The sequence below is a fragment of the Hibiscus syriacus genome, unplaced genomic scaffold (genome assembly GCF_006381635.1).
Source record: "Hibiscus syriacus cultivar Baekdansim isolate YM2019G1 unplaced genomic scaffold, ASM638163v2 tig00111708_pilon, whole genome shotgun sequence".
NCBI classification, from domain to species: Eukaryota; Viridiplantae; Streptophyta; class Magnoliopsida; order Malvales; family Malvaceae; genus Hibiscus; species Hibiscus syriacus.
The window spans coordinates 2,274,263-2,289,791 of NW_024063159.1; the positions used below are offsets into that span (position 1 = coordinate 2,274,263).

Below are 15,529 nucleotides of genomic sequence, written 5' to 3' on the forward strand. Positions count from 1 at the left end.
TCGGTATGCTTCCCACACACATCTACTTTATGCAAATCGTCAATGTCATATATTGACATTTCTATCGGTTGGTGAAACCCAAATTGTCGCAAAACTCTATCCGTGATATGCATCTCAACAATTGCGAAATAGAGCATTGATGTTATGGTACACTATGTCTCCGCTCCTTTAAAGAACATTAGCGGTAGACAACGTTGGATATCCGACTCATAATAAGGCATCCAATTAAACTGTCAAAAGTATTATGTTAGTATAATTAAACAATTAATATTACAATTTAAAAGTTAATGCAAAAAATACGAAAATTTACCGCATGTCTATTGGCGATATCAATTCTCATCCGAATATCTACTTTGGTTACACCCAACAACTTTGTATCGATTATTCGGTGTCGCCATCTAAAAAAATTACGTTAATTATTGTCATTTTCAAAATATTTAAATAAATATTATAAAATATTAAAACTTTAAATATATGAATTTACCTTGCGGCTAGAGAGAACTCCATGGGAGTGAATGTAATAGACGTCGTAAACGGGAGATGATACCACGCCCATGATTGAAGTAAAACTAAACAATCCGCTACATCCACTTTTTTTCCTCTAACGACTACAGTCGCCTTACATAGTTCATGATACAAAAACACCAAAATTGCAGAACCCCAACTATATTGGCGACATACATCGAAATCCTACATTACGAGAAGATATTGGGTGTGCACCAAATTGCCCAATTTATCATGTAGTATGATCCCTTCAATCAATGTCAAATGATATGCTCGAGCTGCATATATCATCTCTTGCTCCATTGATTGTTCATCTACTCTAAATTTGCTTTCCAACCACGTCATCCATACTCGCAACCCATCAATGACATCGGTTGGAGCCTCATTTCCCAATAAATTTGAAATAAGAACATTTACCTTATAAGTGTTGCGAAGAACCAATGACATACCATTAATCGGAACGTCAAGTTGATACGCGACATCTTCCAAAGTTATCGTCACTTCACCACAAGGTAAATGAAATGTATGCGTTTCGGGCCTCCAACGCCGATATCAGTGTCGGCATCACCTTAGATCCGTAAAGAAACGCCGCTCCATATAATCCGGATTGTGAAAGATATATCACTATTCGCTCATGTGGCTCTTCATTCGTCATTTCTCGATGACGAATGGTTCGTTCTTCTCGCTACAATTTGAAGTTAAATTACTTAATACAATTACATAAATAAATATTATTAATACTATAATTTTGTCAAAACTAAAATAAAATAAAATAAATTAAACTTACCGTTGTCAACTCGATCGACGAAATATGAATTTCATCAAGACGTAACATTTCTTCTCTTGAGGCAATTTCAACACAAATTCTTCAATACAAAAGTTTTTGCTCTCAGTAGAATGTTTGATTACAAGTGAAAAATTAATCCAACCCAAACCTCTATTTATACTACAATACCCAACGTCTAGTTTTTTCAAACTGAAAATAGCCGTTGGAACTCATCACACCGGCGTGACGAGTTCCATTGAAATTAAAAAAAAATGATCGTTGAACAACAGTCAATCCAACGGTCAAAAAATTAAAAATTATACCCGTTGGAACTCGTCACGCGGGCGTGACGAGTTCCATGGCCATTAATTTTTTTAATTTCCTTTTAAAAAAAATTAAAATTAAAAAAAAATATTTTTTATTGTAACTCGTCACGCCGGAGTGACGAGTCCCTCAAGAAATATTTTTTTTATTCCGACTATAGGGCCCACCTGACACGACCCATTAAAAAAATTATATTCCATAAAACTCGTCACGCCTCAATTTAACGTAGATCTCAAATTAAATATTTGGGTGCCCTAATGGGCCAAATTATTTTTCTAGGTGCTGTAATGGGCCAATTTCGCCGAATCGAACCTAAAAATAAAAAAAGGAAATCCACTTCACACTGGGCCGGACCAGACAATGTAAAAACCCTAGATTCCGTCTCTTGTTAGATATAAAGTCTCCAGTGTTGCCGCTCTTATTCCGCGCTGCAATCGGACTTCCCAATACAAAACCCTCGTTCTTATAAACACATACAATCCGAAAACAAAATGGCAGAAAGAGGAGGTGAGCGTGGCGCTTTCAGGCGTGGCTTCGGTGGCAGATCCGACCGTGGCCCAAGAGGAAGGCGCCGCGGCCGCAGAGATGAAGAAGAGAAATGGGTTCCCGTTACAAAGCTCGGACGTTTGGTCAAAGCCGGGAAAATCACGTCCCTTGAGCAAATATACCTCCACTCTCTCCCCATAAAGGAGTACCAAATCATCGACCAACTCGTTGGCCCTTCATTGAAAGACGAGGTCATGAAGATCACTCCAGTCCAGAAACAAACCCGTGCAGGGCAGCGTACCCGATTCAAGGCCTTCGTCGTCGTTGGCGATGGAAATGGGCACGTCGGTTTGGGAGTGAAGTGTAGCAAAGAAGTTGCGACGTCCATAAGAGGAGCGATCATATTGGCCAAATTGTCTGTGATACCGGTGAGGAGAGGTTATTGGGGGAATAAGATTGGGAAACCTCACACGGTGCCGTGCAAAGTTACTGGGAAATGCGGGTCAGTTACTGTTAGGATGGTGCCGGCGCCGAGAGGTGCTGGGATTGTGGCTGCTAGGGTGCCCAAGAAGGTGCTTCAGTTTGCTGGGATTGAGGATGTTTTCACTTCTTCCCGGGGTTCTACTAAGACACTTGGTAACTTTGTAAAGGTATTGCTTTTATTTTCCTTTCAAAGTACGTTTTTACGAAAAATGTTGGCTCTTGTTATTTAGTATTGATTTCAATTTTTCTTATAAATGGGTTTTAACGTTTAATTGTATGAGCTTATTTTAACTTTTCTATGCTGGTCACTGATATGAGTGTTCAAGTATTGGGATTTTTTTCTTGGTCTTTGATGAGCTGTCTCAGAGTGGGATTGTGTATGTATGATGCTGGGTTAACTCTATATAAATTGTTTACTACTCAAATATAGTGGATTGTCTCTCTTAATTTGGGATATTCATAATTTATGAGTGGTCAGATGTTTTATGGGTTTCTATTTTTTTTTCTTATATCTCCATGGCGATCCATCATATGTTGGAAAAAGTATTGTTATCTTTAACTTATGTCCTTGTGATTGTGTAATTGATTTGTTGATGTTGTTGACAGCATGACATAATAAATCGATTATAGGTGTACGGTAATGAATCGGTAACACATACAAATCTCATTGATTATACAAACTATCCATTATTTGAGTTGAAATGTGTTGAAGGTATTTTTTACCTTTTTCTGCTTGGCTTTTGATTTGGAATCTGATAATAGATTAGTTAGTTTCCAAATGCTCTGTTAATAAGTGTGTGCTAGTTATATAACTTTGACACTGTTCTTATGATATATTGTTTTATGACTTTTGTTGCCCTACACGTTTTGTGGGTGTATGCAGCACCTTTATAATTGATGTTGGTTTCTTCCATACTATTTGAAATCAAATATTTTCTGGTGTAAATGTGTTTGCAAATTGTAATTACTATATGTTCCTGACCTAGCTGATTCTTGAAGGTATTTTTATTTAATTACCACAAAATTAATATGTTTTGTCTAGATACCTGCGTATTCGTGGTATGATCCGTTTCAATGATGCCTTGTTGAGTTATTTTGGATATCTGATTACCTTTTGCTTTTGGAAATCTAAAATGCAGGCAACCTTTGAATGTCTTTTGAAAACATACGGTTTCTTGACTCCTGATTTCTGGAAAGAGACTCGTTTCACAAGGTCTCCTTTCCAGGAGTATACCGATCTATTGGGAAAGCCGGTGAAGACGCTTATCCTCGAAGATGCAGAGAGGGTGATTGATGCGTGATGGTGTTGAGCTTCATAGGGTAGCAATGCTCTTTTGGCTGTTAAGACAATGCATATGTTTACTTCTTTGCTTATTTGGTTGTCATAAGATATTTAGCACTTTTTCAGCAACTTGAAGTTTTGTTTTAAATCAATACGGAGTTTGTTCTTCAAAGCATATGGTTGATATATGAGTTTGTCTTCTCTTCTCTTCTCTTTGCTGCTTGTTCTTTAATGCGTATTTAGAGATCCAATAAATCAGCAAATAGCCTTTCGGCTATTTTAGTGACAGAAGCAAAAGGGAAAAGAAAAGAATTTCATGTAAGTTTGAGTCATGCCGTAGCTGCCTATCTGCATTTTTGTGTTTGTGTTCATTGAAAGCAGTATCAGATCCTCAGTTAAGTTAAATAATTTGATCCAAGTTATTTAGTGTTATAATGTTTCCAAGTTAATGTCTAAAACCTCCTCTAAAAAATTGCTGTGAAATCTCTAGAGAAATTTGGCTCTAGATAAAGGCGGTTTTGACAACCACAAGCACCAATAAACACAAGAAATTTACAGATAAACCTACACGTGGCAATGACCCATTTGCCCCATCATTTCTTTGGATAAGGAAATGGATGAGGGGTTACCAACATGCCCCTTGGTCCTTTTTTTAAAACAATTCCCTCAAATACAATCCAAGTCCAGCATCAGTCACAAATAAAACCTGAAGAAGAGAGTTTTTCTTTACTTGCACAGACATGGCTTCAATGAGCATGACAGCCTCTCTCCTTCCAACCTCAAGCACCGCTTTGACTAGACTTACTCGGAGACCTGCTCGCAGAGGTGCGATCGTGGCCAAGGCAGCCGGCGCGGATCAAGGCGAGAAGGCCGGCTTGGAAATGAAACCAGATAGCAGCAGTGGGAGGAGGGAACTGATATTTGCAGCTGCAGCAGCCGCTGCTTGCTCATTTGCAAATGTTGCCATGGGTGAAGAGCCAAAAAGTGGGACTCCTGAAGCAAAGAAAAAGTATGCTCCTATTTGTGTCACAATGCCTACTGCTAGAGTCTGTCGCAAGTGAGAAACCTTACGTTCCTCTGTATTCAATGTGCGAGATTCATGTACTTGCTTGTATGAAAACTTGCGTCTTTTTTATTGGAGAATCCTCCTCCTGTTTAACTTCATCCATAGCAGGTAATTATCCATAACTTGATCAACTTAAATAGTGAAGAAACTCGAGTTTAAAGGGCAGGGTAATAAAAAAACACACACACACACACACATATATATATATATATATATATATATATATATATATATATATATATATATATATATGAATTTTGCATTTGAAGAAGACATTTATTTATGTTTTTTTAAACGTAACTTGGATAGCCTCTTGTATTAACTGTAGTGGGAGTATTGAGTATTATAAGATTAAAATATTATTTTATTATTTTATAAATTTAAAATTTTAATTTTATCATTTTTGGGACAAGCTCCTATGTACGCCTCGAATTTCGGGTTAGTAATTCAGGTCAATCCGAAACTCAAAGTTAAGTCATTGGACCTTATATTATATTAGTTGGACCAATTTATTGTTAGTAGGCTTGAATTAAGACCCAAGAGAATTAATAAAGGGTGATGAGTAAATTATGTAATAAAAGTAAAGGGAGCTCAAAATGAAGCTAAAAGGATGATGTTCAATAACCTTATCTTGGATGGATTCAACTACGCTTGAATTTCTTTGAGATTCTTACTTAAAGAAGATAGAAAAAGAGAGAAAGATGAGAAGATAGGAAAAGTATTTGGTGAGTTGTGTAAGGGGTTGTTCACGGTGAAAACACAATATGAGGAGGGATTTTCAGCTTCCAAAATAGCTATGGATAAACTATACTTTTAGTCCCTTTACTTTTATTTCATAATTTACTCATCACCTTTCATTAACTTTCTTGTGCCCTAACTCAAAGACCACTAACAACAACTTGATCCAACTAATATAATATAAGGTTCAATGGTTTAACTTTGGGCTTCGGATTGACCCGAACTACTAATACGGGATTCGAGGCGTTACACCCTAGTTTCGTCTCTATGATAATAATCTAATGATATATAACATAATCAGAAATAATTGTTAAAAGTAGTAATATTTAGGTTTAGTGATAAATAAATGTTTATTTATTATGGTTGTTAGAAAATTATTTTCCGTCAGTGATGAGTGATTAAAGTCCTACAATTTGATTTTTTTTTTACTTGCCATTACTAGCATCAATAAATTAGAAAAAGAACTAGGCTTACTTACATCGTGTTTATATTAATCTTCAAAATAGTTCTTTTAATTTAAGAGATTTACATTGGTATAAAATCAAAATCAATTTTTGGGAATTGAAATTTCGATTTCACTTTTAAATAGAAGAGTTTTCGAAATCAAAGTCAGAGACAAAAAATTGGAAGTGCATACAAAAATTATTACAAGTGCAGGATGCAATGAAAACCTTCAATGGCTGATTGTAGTAAGGGGGAAACCATTTCATAAATGAAGGTCTAAAACCAAAAGCTGAAGTTATATATATCATGTAGAATGCCAATTTCTTCTGGTCACGAGTAAACTGTAATCGAGCCTAACATGAATAACGAGCAATTCTAGTTCAATCGAAACTCATGGCTCGAACCTCGGCTCAAGCTCAAGCAATGCTGCCCTTTTTCTTTTATTTCTGATCTCGAATTCAACTAGTTTGATAACTTGGGTTGTTTGAGCTCGACTACAATTACCGACAAAATTTGAGTCAACTTTGTTCTGGAGTAGGGATACAAAGGAAGAACCATCTGTTTCTTTAAATACAAGGAACATATGACAATCAATACTGATTTCTGTTATCTGGGAAATCACCTAAAAATGGCACAGAGTAGTTGTATTTTTCAACAGACAGCACATAATGGTAAACATCCACAAACTTTCCTTTTTCTTAACGAAAAAGACCTGTTGGACAGACTGTAGACATGGACATTTACAACCACAAACAAAATTGTGGATCACATCACTTGAACAATTCCCCTCTAATTTCTTCTTTTTGCTGCTAATTTCATCACAGAGATTCCGAACTCGGCTAATAAAACACATGAACATCAATCTACCGATATCTACCTCGAAGGTTCCACTAAAAAACAAAATGGAATAATAAACGAAATCGACAGTATCAACCAAACAATAATCAAGGAGATTGTCGTCTTCTTTTTTGTAGAAACGGTACTTTAACTCTTTTTTTTTTTTGGATTCGTCTACATTCGACTTGTACTCAGTTGGCTGATTGCAATGAACCATCTCTCATCAACTTCAAGCTTAGACTGTTGAATCTTTCACGTGAATATTGTCTCGAGGCTTTCCTCCAATCAGTGCCAGCTTTCATCATCGCAACGAACTCCTCGTAACTTATGCGCCCATCCTGCAATATAAAAGAATAAGCTTTGAACCATATCTACACTCGAAACCAAGTTGGTAAAAGAAAAGATTCTAGTGGTGGTTTAAAGAAATGGATAAGGTGCAATACGTAGACAAGCACGATAAGCATCGATAAGATGATGTGTCAGCCCTTGGCATGTATATTTTCATGGCAAAAATGTCGAGAAAAAGCTTTGACAAGTTCAAATCGAATCCACTATAGCCAAGCAAGAAAATGTCACCTTGTCAGTGTCAACATCGTGCATAATGGCATCGATGACTTCCTCACTGGTATCAACTTCATCATTTAAGGAATCTCGCAGATCTTCTCTCTCTAAGAAACCACTTTTGTTTAGATCAAAGAAGGCAAAAGCTTTATGCAAGTGCTCATCATTGGCCATTTTCCTAAGGTGAACTGAAACTGCTACAAACTCCCCATAATTCAGAGTACCGTCGCCATCAACATCAGCCTGTTAAAAGCAGGTGGTTGCAGTTATTCCATTGATGAAACCGAAAGTTCTAAATATGAAACGTTAATTATAGGAGGTCAAATTCTGTAAACCGAGTTTATGCAAGAAATGGAGGAGCAGAATATAGAATTCATGCAAGATGCGTCTCCCAAAAGGAGAAGAATCAAGCATAATGAAGCCTACTTTCAATAACCATCCAACCGCACAACCACATAAATCGGTTACTTAGTCATATCTTTAGTTCTTAGATCAGGAGGAATTGGAAACAAAATTTTGGGGGTAAGAAAATCTTACAGCTTCCACTAGGATTTGCAAATCTGCATCGGGAATCTGTTGGCCAAGCTTTTGCAACCCGGCCCGAAGCTCCTCAAGGTTTATTTTACCTCGTTTTCCAGTGTCCATAACATCAAAGGCCCCTTTTATGCCAGCTGCTTCCTCCACCGACAAATGCTCAGCAATCACCTGGAAAATCGAAAAGTTTGAAGTACCAGTCATTAAAAGTAAAAATTGTGGGTGTACATAGCCGATATTGAGCAGGTTAATAGGTAGACCCCAAAAATTTGCATCCTGTAACTTAAAAGTAGATAAACTCCAAGTGTTCAGCAAATTATTACCCTCAGAGCTCTCTTCTTCAGCTTGTTCATTACAGAAAATTGTTTGAGCCGAGCTTTCACAGTTTCACCCAATGAAACATTGGGTGCTTTCTTGGCATTTTGTATCCATGGATGTTCTGCTTTCGGTAGTTTGGATGAGTTTTCATACACGGAAAATATATATCAACATACATAAAGCATGTAAGATGTACAGAAGGTTACCAAGCACTCCTTGTGCTGTAAGACGTAGCTTTGGATCAGGATTAAGCATTTTCTTTACAAGGTCCTTTGCATTGTCCGAAACCTTAGGCCATGGGTCCCTCTTAAAGTCGATAACAGAGCGAATAATTGCCTGTGCTACTCCCTGCTCAGTCTCTGCATGCAAACACAAACATATTTTTATACATATATTTTCGATGGCATAGGAGTAAATAGAGAAAATTTATGCAAAAAGATACACCAGCAATGTTCTTATATTTATTTTTCTGCTCGGTCTCTCTTTATCTTTTCCCAAAAATCTGGAAGCACACACTGTATTCTCATTTATCTTCAGATGTAAGCTTCATGAAGTTGAATGATAAAAAGAACTTGTCGAAAATTTAAAGACCAACCTGCCCAGAATGGTGGCACACCACAAAGTAAAATATAGAGAATTACTCCAGCACTCCAGACATCGACCTCTGGGCCATAATTTCGTTTAAGAACCTCTGGTGCCATGTAATATGGGCTTCCTACGATCTCATTGAATCGTTCACCTGTTAAGAAAGAACATTCTTGAGGCAAACTTGAGCATAATATAAAAAAGGAGACAACTCAAAGATGGAAGGAGAGAAGACTTGCAAAATTCATCTAGTCGATAATTAATGGAATAGTTGATATTCAATACCAGGTTTAAAGAAGACCGACAGCCCAAAATCAATTGCCTTCAATGGCGCAGTTTCCTTCTTATTTGCAAACAGAAAATTCTCAGGTTTGAGATCGCGATGCATGACTCCATGTTTATGGCACATCTGCAACATAAATCAAATACAACCGGTTAAATGTTTTCATCTGAAATAAAAGCAGTCATCAAGATAGAGAAAAAAGAAAGCAAATGCTTAATGGTACATAGGTAGTGATCAGAGAAACGTGAAAGGAAAGAAAGTTGGAAGTAGAAAACAAGACTTTGTTTTTTTATTATTTGCAAAACACCGAGATAATCAATCCGAATGAATGCTTGAAATTGTTCACAGCTGTAGCTTTTATATCAAATGTCAAGATTCAATCTACCAAACTGGGTTTAAGTGCAACAGATAGCATGAAAAGGTGGATTATAAGTCAAACCTACAAAAATCAACCCGGTAGACCGATGGAAATCACAGTTTCATTTCAAAGAGGTTCACATCAATAAGAAAAACTCATTTATCACTGAAATTATAGTCAGAAATTAAACTGAAAAACTAGATCTGAGGCTCCTGTAATACTAAAAGGCTTAAACTAGTTTCCAGCAAACACATGAAAAATAACCATATGGGAGTATGAACCTCATTTAAGACCATAAACATGATGTGCATGACAATGCCAACTCAATAACAGAAAGATCATTCAGAATTCAACCTGAACAATTTCGACAATCGTCCTCATAACCCCTGCAGCGGCTCGTTCAGTGTAGTGTCCCCTTGCAACAATCCTATCGAACAACTCTCCTCCCTCACACAGTTCCATAGCAATGTGAACAGCATCATCATCCTCATAAGTATCCTTCAATGTCACGATATTAGGATGCTTAGGCAAATGCTTCATTATCTCTACCTCCCTCCTCACATCTTCGATATCCACGGCGGTCCTCAGTTTCTTCTTGGATATCGATTTACAAGCATATTTCTCACCGGAGTTCACATCGGTACACAGATAAGTCACCCCGAATTCGCCGCGCCCCAGCTCACGGCCCAGATCGTATTGAGCTGAAATATCTTGACCAGTCTGTTCCTTTAATACCCTTAGCTTGAAGTTAGTAGCAGATCCATTGTTGACAGCATATTCATCTCCATAAAAAGGGTTAGCATTGTTCTTTTTTTGCCCCTTCTTATTCTCAACACTCGAACTGGGGGTAACACAGCAATTTCCCATGGATCAAAAAGAAAAAAGCTCCAAAACAAGAAACAGCTCTCAACTTTGTTGAAATTTCCTGGAAAAATCCTGTAGGCGAAACAGATGAAATAAGGAACCAATATCAGAAACTTATGAGGTAAACCATATACATAGCCAAATAACAAATCGTAGATCCACAACACAGGTAGAGTTTAAGGGGGGAAATGAGTTTTTTCCCCCTGCAAAAATAAAATTTTAAAAAACACAAAAATAAAACTTAAAAAGTTGAAAGAGTGGAGCTTTGAAACGTATTTAGCATAAGAAACAAACCCAGAAAAAACAATATTATCCACGAAGTGCCAACAACTCTCTCCAACAAGAAAAAAAATATCCCAGAAAATCTGTCTAAAAATGGATCACCTTAAACAAAGACAAGCAATTTGTTTTAGGGAAAAACCCCACCTTTTTTCTGACAAATATGGGCACTAAGAAATCAGAAGAAAACCCAGAAGGGTTTTGAAAATTAAAATCCTTTAAGTGTTCAGGAAAATGAACAGGGTTTCTATATTTTTGGCGAAATGTGAGGAAGGAGATGACATGGAAGAGAGAGATTGAGAGTCAAAGCTCTCTTCTTTCAAACACTTCTATTTCTATTTTTATCTCATAATTGTTTTGTTTTAAAATACCCAAACTTCAGAAAATAAGAAAAAAAAAATTTGTTTCTAGTTTTGGTTTTCTCCTAATTTATGTTAATTCCAAATGTAAAGGAAAAAACAAGAACGCCAACCACCACTACCACCACCTAATTAAAGGAAGAAGTAGGGATGGGTGAAAGAGATAGACTTGCCGAATCCAAGTTGAAATTTGCAGGGTGATTGGAGTATCACAAGTAATTAAAGCCAGCTATGACTTGTGAATGATAACTAAGATCAGAATAAAAACTTTTATACTGCAACATTTATGGGTTCATCCAAACTCAAGAACCTTGTTTAGGTCAAAGTTGGGAATCTTTGGTTGGACTCTTGTGTGCTTATGTTTAAGTTTGGGTACCATTGTGAAAGTATACATGTTTTTGACACAGCAGTGACTTGTTTTTAATTAATTTCTTAGTTTCTAATCATTTGAAAAGCTTAAATTTAAGAATCCTAATGCTCACTATGAAGTATGAACAAGTGCAGCACACATACTCTGCAAATCTACGTATACACTTTAAATACAGTTGTTTAAACTCACGATTTTTAAAAATAATAATACGCTTAATGAGATCAAATTAAAAAAATATTGAATTCAGAATAAAACAAATATTTATATAAAGACTTTAATTATCACATTTATTAGTTTACATTATCATATTTTTCTTATCATGTTATAAAATTTCTGAAGCATCACCCAGAAAACAACTGAAGATACAATTAGTGGGATGGGAAACCAAATAGCAGAGAAAAATACAAAAGGGAAAAAATGAAGAAATCTGGAACAGCAGAGAAGAAGAAGGCTAGGAGATCAGAGTTCCGTCACCCCTTCCAAGGTGTTTTAAAAAACTGTCCGCGACCGTGATTTCGGCCGCGATATAGTAGTTTTGCCGCTGTCTGAGTTACCCGCGACGGCCGCAATAGCGTCCGTGATGGCCACAATAGCACCCGCGACGGACGCAATCACGATAAATCTGAAATAACCAAAAATGCGACCGCAACCGCGATTTGAAACCCTGATCTGTCTTTTCCCCTCATTTCTCTGATATAGGGTTTTCTATTTGTTCATGTTTCATTTGGCTTTGATTCTTATTTTTATGGGTTGAATCTAAACACTACGATCATTTCGCGAGTAAAGAAAACATTTCATTTGAATTGTTAATATCGTTCGTGTTAGCTGCTGGAACCATCTTAATTGTATTGCTGCAGTGCAGTTTTTTTTTTGCATGTGTTAGTTTTATTCTTTTTGGAACGTTCTTTTTAATTATCTTTAGCAGTAAAGAAACGAAGGGATAGATTCCCAGAAATGGATACACATTTCAGATGTCTGAATTATTCATTATATTTGGAAGGGTTACATTGCTCTAAATATACTACCCTGTCATGATATCTTTCGAGTTGCGTGTATACAGAATTATCTTCTAAAGTTATAATTCAATACAATTCAACTGTAAAATTTTCAAAACATGTAAAAAAAATACAATTCGTTCACGATATATCAGTCTCATAATCAACACGAACTTATTAAAAAGAATACAAGCTCACAAGACGCTGAAAACCATAGGTCATCAATACAATTCCCAGTAAATAGTACTATCAGTCTCTCGGATTGAGCCTAGCGATTTCACTATGTCGATACTCACAACCAATTTCCTGATTTAAAGAAAAACCAAACAAGAAGATAAAAAAAAATAGCCTAGGACCATCTTTCACTTCTATTTTGATAGATTGAATATCTTTCATAAGGAGTACTAAAAGTTTTGATTAAGAAGAAAGAAAGAAAATTAGAAGGTTTTGATTCAAAACTAACACTGAATATCCAGATCATTGACATACAGTTCCAGAAACAAAAACATTTCAACAAAAAACACACAATGCGAGCTGAAAATGAGAAAATGCGAAAGCGGAAAAGCTTACTTTTGGATAGCCCAAAGAGAAAATAAATACCTTCTTGCAAGTGAGGGGAGGCTAAGAAATAAACGCAATCGGTGTTGCGTTCCAACAATTCTTCCTCCATTTTTTCTTTGTAAATAAAAAGCTGAAAGACAAAGCACTGCTTGAGTTTACAATTTTACATGACGAAAAATTGAAGAACAAAAACCAAACGAGAGTGCATGTGAGCGAAAGAGACTGAGAGGTGAATGCGTTGTTTGAGATTTCATTATATTTGATCATCTGTTGAAAAATCTTTAACCACAAAGATCAAACGAAGAAATTATTATATGCCATTTATACAAAATAATTATAGTTTTGTTAGTGACTTTCAACAATGATACTTAGTTCATCTTAGTAGTATTTGTCAACTCTGCATTTCTAACCCCATTTTTTTCTTACAAGCATTTCATCGAACATCTTGTTTCACCTGAGATGACTTGTATCTAAAAGTACACCTTGAATTGTTGATGGTCCCGATAGTCCCTTGGTCGAGTCTTCTCTTAATGAACCCTTATTCAAGTCAACACCTCCACATAATTCAAAGTTAGATTAGAATTTCCCATGCATCCCCGACTGAAAAGTTATTGAGAATAGAGAAGCGAAAAATGAAATTTGAGATCGAAAAGGAATTTGGGGTTTAGAATGAAATTAAAGATTGTGTTGCGAGTTTTAAAAGTTGGAGGACCTAAATGCAAGTTTTAAAAGTTGGGAGACCTAAATGCAAGCACCTGAAAAGTTCAGTGACCATATTGCAAACATACTAACAGTAGTATAGCGTCGATGACCATATTGCAAACGGACTAAATGTTGGAGGACTATATTGTAAGTTTTAAAAGTTGGGGACCTAAATGAAAGCTTTAGAAAAATTCATTGACCATTAATATACTTTAACCTTATTATTATTATTATTAAGTAATAATTACAAACCAAGCCCAACAACAAAACAAACATGAGGCCCAATAAAAAAAACAGCAGCCCTATTTTATAAGGGACCCGACCCAAATACAAAAAAGTTCATAATTCGATCCAGACCCGAGAAGCCCAACTCGATCCAGGCTCGAATGCATCTAGAGTTTCTGTTGAAGCCGCCGGCCTTCTCAGTCGTTGGATCTGGGAGAGATCCAACGGTCCAGATTGGTCTAGACCACGGGTTTCATCATAACCCTAGGGCTATGCCAGCCACCGCCTTAGCCTAAGGATAAGCCCGCTTCGCCACCTCCAAGTGTTCCACCTAGCAGTTGCCACGCAGTCGTCGTCTAACCGGCCAGATCCAGGAGATCTGGATGCATTTAATGCACCTAGTCGCCCCTATGGCGAGTCACCACCATAGCTCCGGTGACTCATCGGGTTTCATCTATTTAACAGGTCCGAAGAACGCACATCGAGCCCTATAAGAGGGACTCGACCACCTGTAAACAGAGGGAACCAAGAGGACATCTATTCGAAGAGAACAAACAGAGAAAAAAATAAAAATAGAGGCAACCAAAGAAATAACCGAAAACAATAAAGAAAAGAAAATAGAGAGAGGAGAAACTTACCATCGTCGGAGTCCTTCAAACTAGGGGTGTGCATTATCGGATATCGGATATTATCCGATCCGAATTTTCGGATATCCGAAAATTTCGGATACCTAAAGTAATGATCCGTATCCGATCCGAAAAAATCAGATATCCGAAAATTCGGATATCCGAAATTTTGGATCGGATATCCGAATATACGGATCCGAATTCGATTTTTTTTTTTGCAAAAAAAATCAAAAAAAAAAGTAACAGGAATTAAAATATTCATATTTGCTTGCTTTTTTATCGACAAAAGTTTTTTTTGCTGATGAATTTTGTTTTCCCCTCATCAGACTCCATCATCGAATCAACAAATACGAAATTAAAATCTTCATTCTCAAAAGATGACATATTCTGTAAACAAACAATAAAAATATATTCAGTAAACAAGCAATAAAATAACCGATACATACAACTATTATATCAATTAAAGAATACTGTTAGAAGTATCCCACGTAAGACATTCTTTAATCCCTAATAAGTTTCAAAGACATTGTTGATTTATTCAAGTGACAACAGAAGTAACCGCAGATGATGCTTTGTTAACCCCAAAACCAGACATAGAATACTGTCATGTTTGGTGAAGATGAGTGACATCACCCCAAGCTTTTATGGTCCACACACCATCACCAGATATATGAAATATGTTCACAGAAGTATTTAGTATACTTCCCCGGAACCTTGTCGAGCAAGCCCGCCTATATAGTGCCCTTATGACACCTCCATGAGTCACCACGACGACTCGCTTTCCTAACATATCGGGAAACAGGCAACAATTCATAATATTCGAACCAAAAACATGTCCTGTCGGGTAAAACTTGGACGGATTGTTAAAAAATGACAGTATATACCTGTGTGTTTCTGACTAATTCTCTGTAATGAAGATGTAGCACGATGATAGAGCTGGTCTAAGCTTTCTCCACCTCTCTGGACGCATAGTGAAAAC

At 36.6% G+C, this 15,529-nt stretch overlaps 3 protein-coding genes and 1 long non-coding RNA gene across 4 annotated transcripts; 2 read left to right on the plus strand and 2 right to left on the minus strand.

Moving 5' to 3' along the window:
• Nucleotides 1-1,924: 1,924 nt before the first annotated feature.
• On the minus strand, nucleotides 1,925-15,524 carry LOC120167982. The gene is made up of 3 exons (XR_005520089.1): nucleotides 15,435-15,524; nucleotides 15,046-15,333; nucleotides 1,925-1,937 (listed from the first exon to the last, which is right to left on the minus strand). It is a non-coding gene; the product is annotated as an uncharacterized LOC120167982 (long non-coding RNA).
• Nucleotides 2,014-4,042, plus strand: LOC120167980 (40S ribosomal protein S2-3-like). The gene is made up of 2 exons (XM_039176856.1): nucleotides 2,014-2,730; nucleotides 3,703-4,042. The coding sequence occupies exons 1-2, from the start codon at nucleotides 2,086-2,088 to the stop codon at nucleotides 3,862-3,864; spliced, it is 807 nt and encodes a 268-aa protein (XP_039032787.1). The 5' UTR covers nucleotides 2,014-2,085; the 3' UTR covers nucleotides 3,865-4,042.
• On the plus strand, nucleotides 4,537-4,988 carry LOC120167981 (photosystem II 5 kDa protein, chloroplastic-like). Its single transcript, XM_039176857.1, has one exon. It carries the CDS (start codon nucleotides 4,586-4,588, stop codon nucleotides 4,904-4,906), a length of 321 nt encoding a protein of 106 aa, XP_039032788.1. The 5' UTR covers nucleotides 4,537-4,585; the 3' UTR covers nucleotides 4,907-4,988.
• Nucleotides 6,999-10,990, minus strand: LOC120167979 (calcium-dependent protein kinase 7-like). The gene is made up of 9 exons (XM_039176855.1): nucleotides 10,860-10,990; nucleotides 9,924-10,494; nucleotides 9,214-9,337; nucleotides 8,939-9,082; nucleotides 8,550-8,702; nucleotides 8,349-8,464; nucleotides 8,029-8,196; nucleotides 7,507-7,734; nucleotides 6,999-7,268 (listed from the first exon to the last, which is right to left on the minus strand). Exons 2-9 carry the CDS (start codon nucleotides 10,434-10,436, stop codon nucleotides 7,122-7,124), a joined length of 1,593 nt encoding a protein of 530 aa, XP_039032786.1. The 5' UTR covers nucleotides 10,437-10,494; nucleotides 10,860-10,990; the 3' UTR covers nucleotides 6,999-7,121.
• Nucleotides 15,525-15,529: the final 5 nt, after the last annotated feature.

Coding starts and splice junctions, on each gene's coding strand:
- LOC120167980 (XM_039176856.1), top strand. CDS start 2,086: ATGGCAGAAAGAGGAGGTGAGCGTGGCGCTTTCAGGCGTGGCTTCGGT. Junction 2,731..3,702: donor CACTTGGTAACTTTGTAAAG/GTATTGCTTTTA, acceptor TCTAAAATGCAG/GCAACCTTTGAATGTCTTTT.
- LOC120167979 (XM_039176855.1), bottom strand. CDS start 10,436: ATGGGAAATTGCTGTGTTACCCCCAGTTCGAGTGTTGAGAATAAGAAG. Junction 8,703..8,938: donor TGTGCCACCATTCTGGGCAG/GTTGGTCTTTAA, acceptor GTTTGCATGCAG/AGACTGAGCAGGGAGTAGCA. Junction 8,197..8,348: donor TGAAGAAGAGAGCTCTGAGG/GTAATAATTTGC, acceptor TCGATTTTCCAG/GTGATTGCTGAGCATTTGTC.
- LOC120167981 (XM_039176857.1), top strand. CDS start 4,586: ATGGCTTCAATGAGCATGACAGCCTCTCTCCTTCCAACCTCAAGCACC.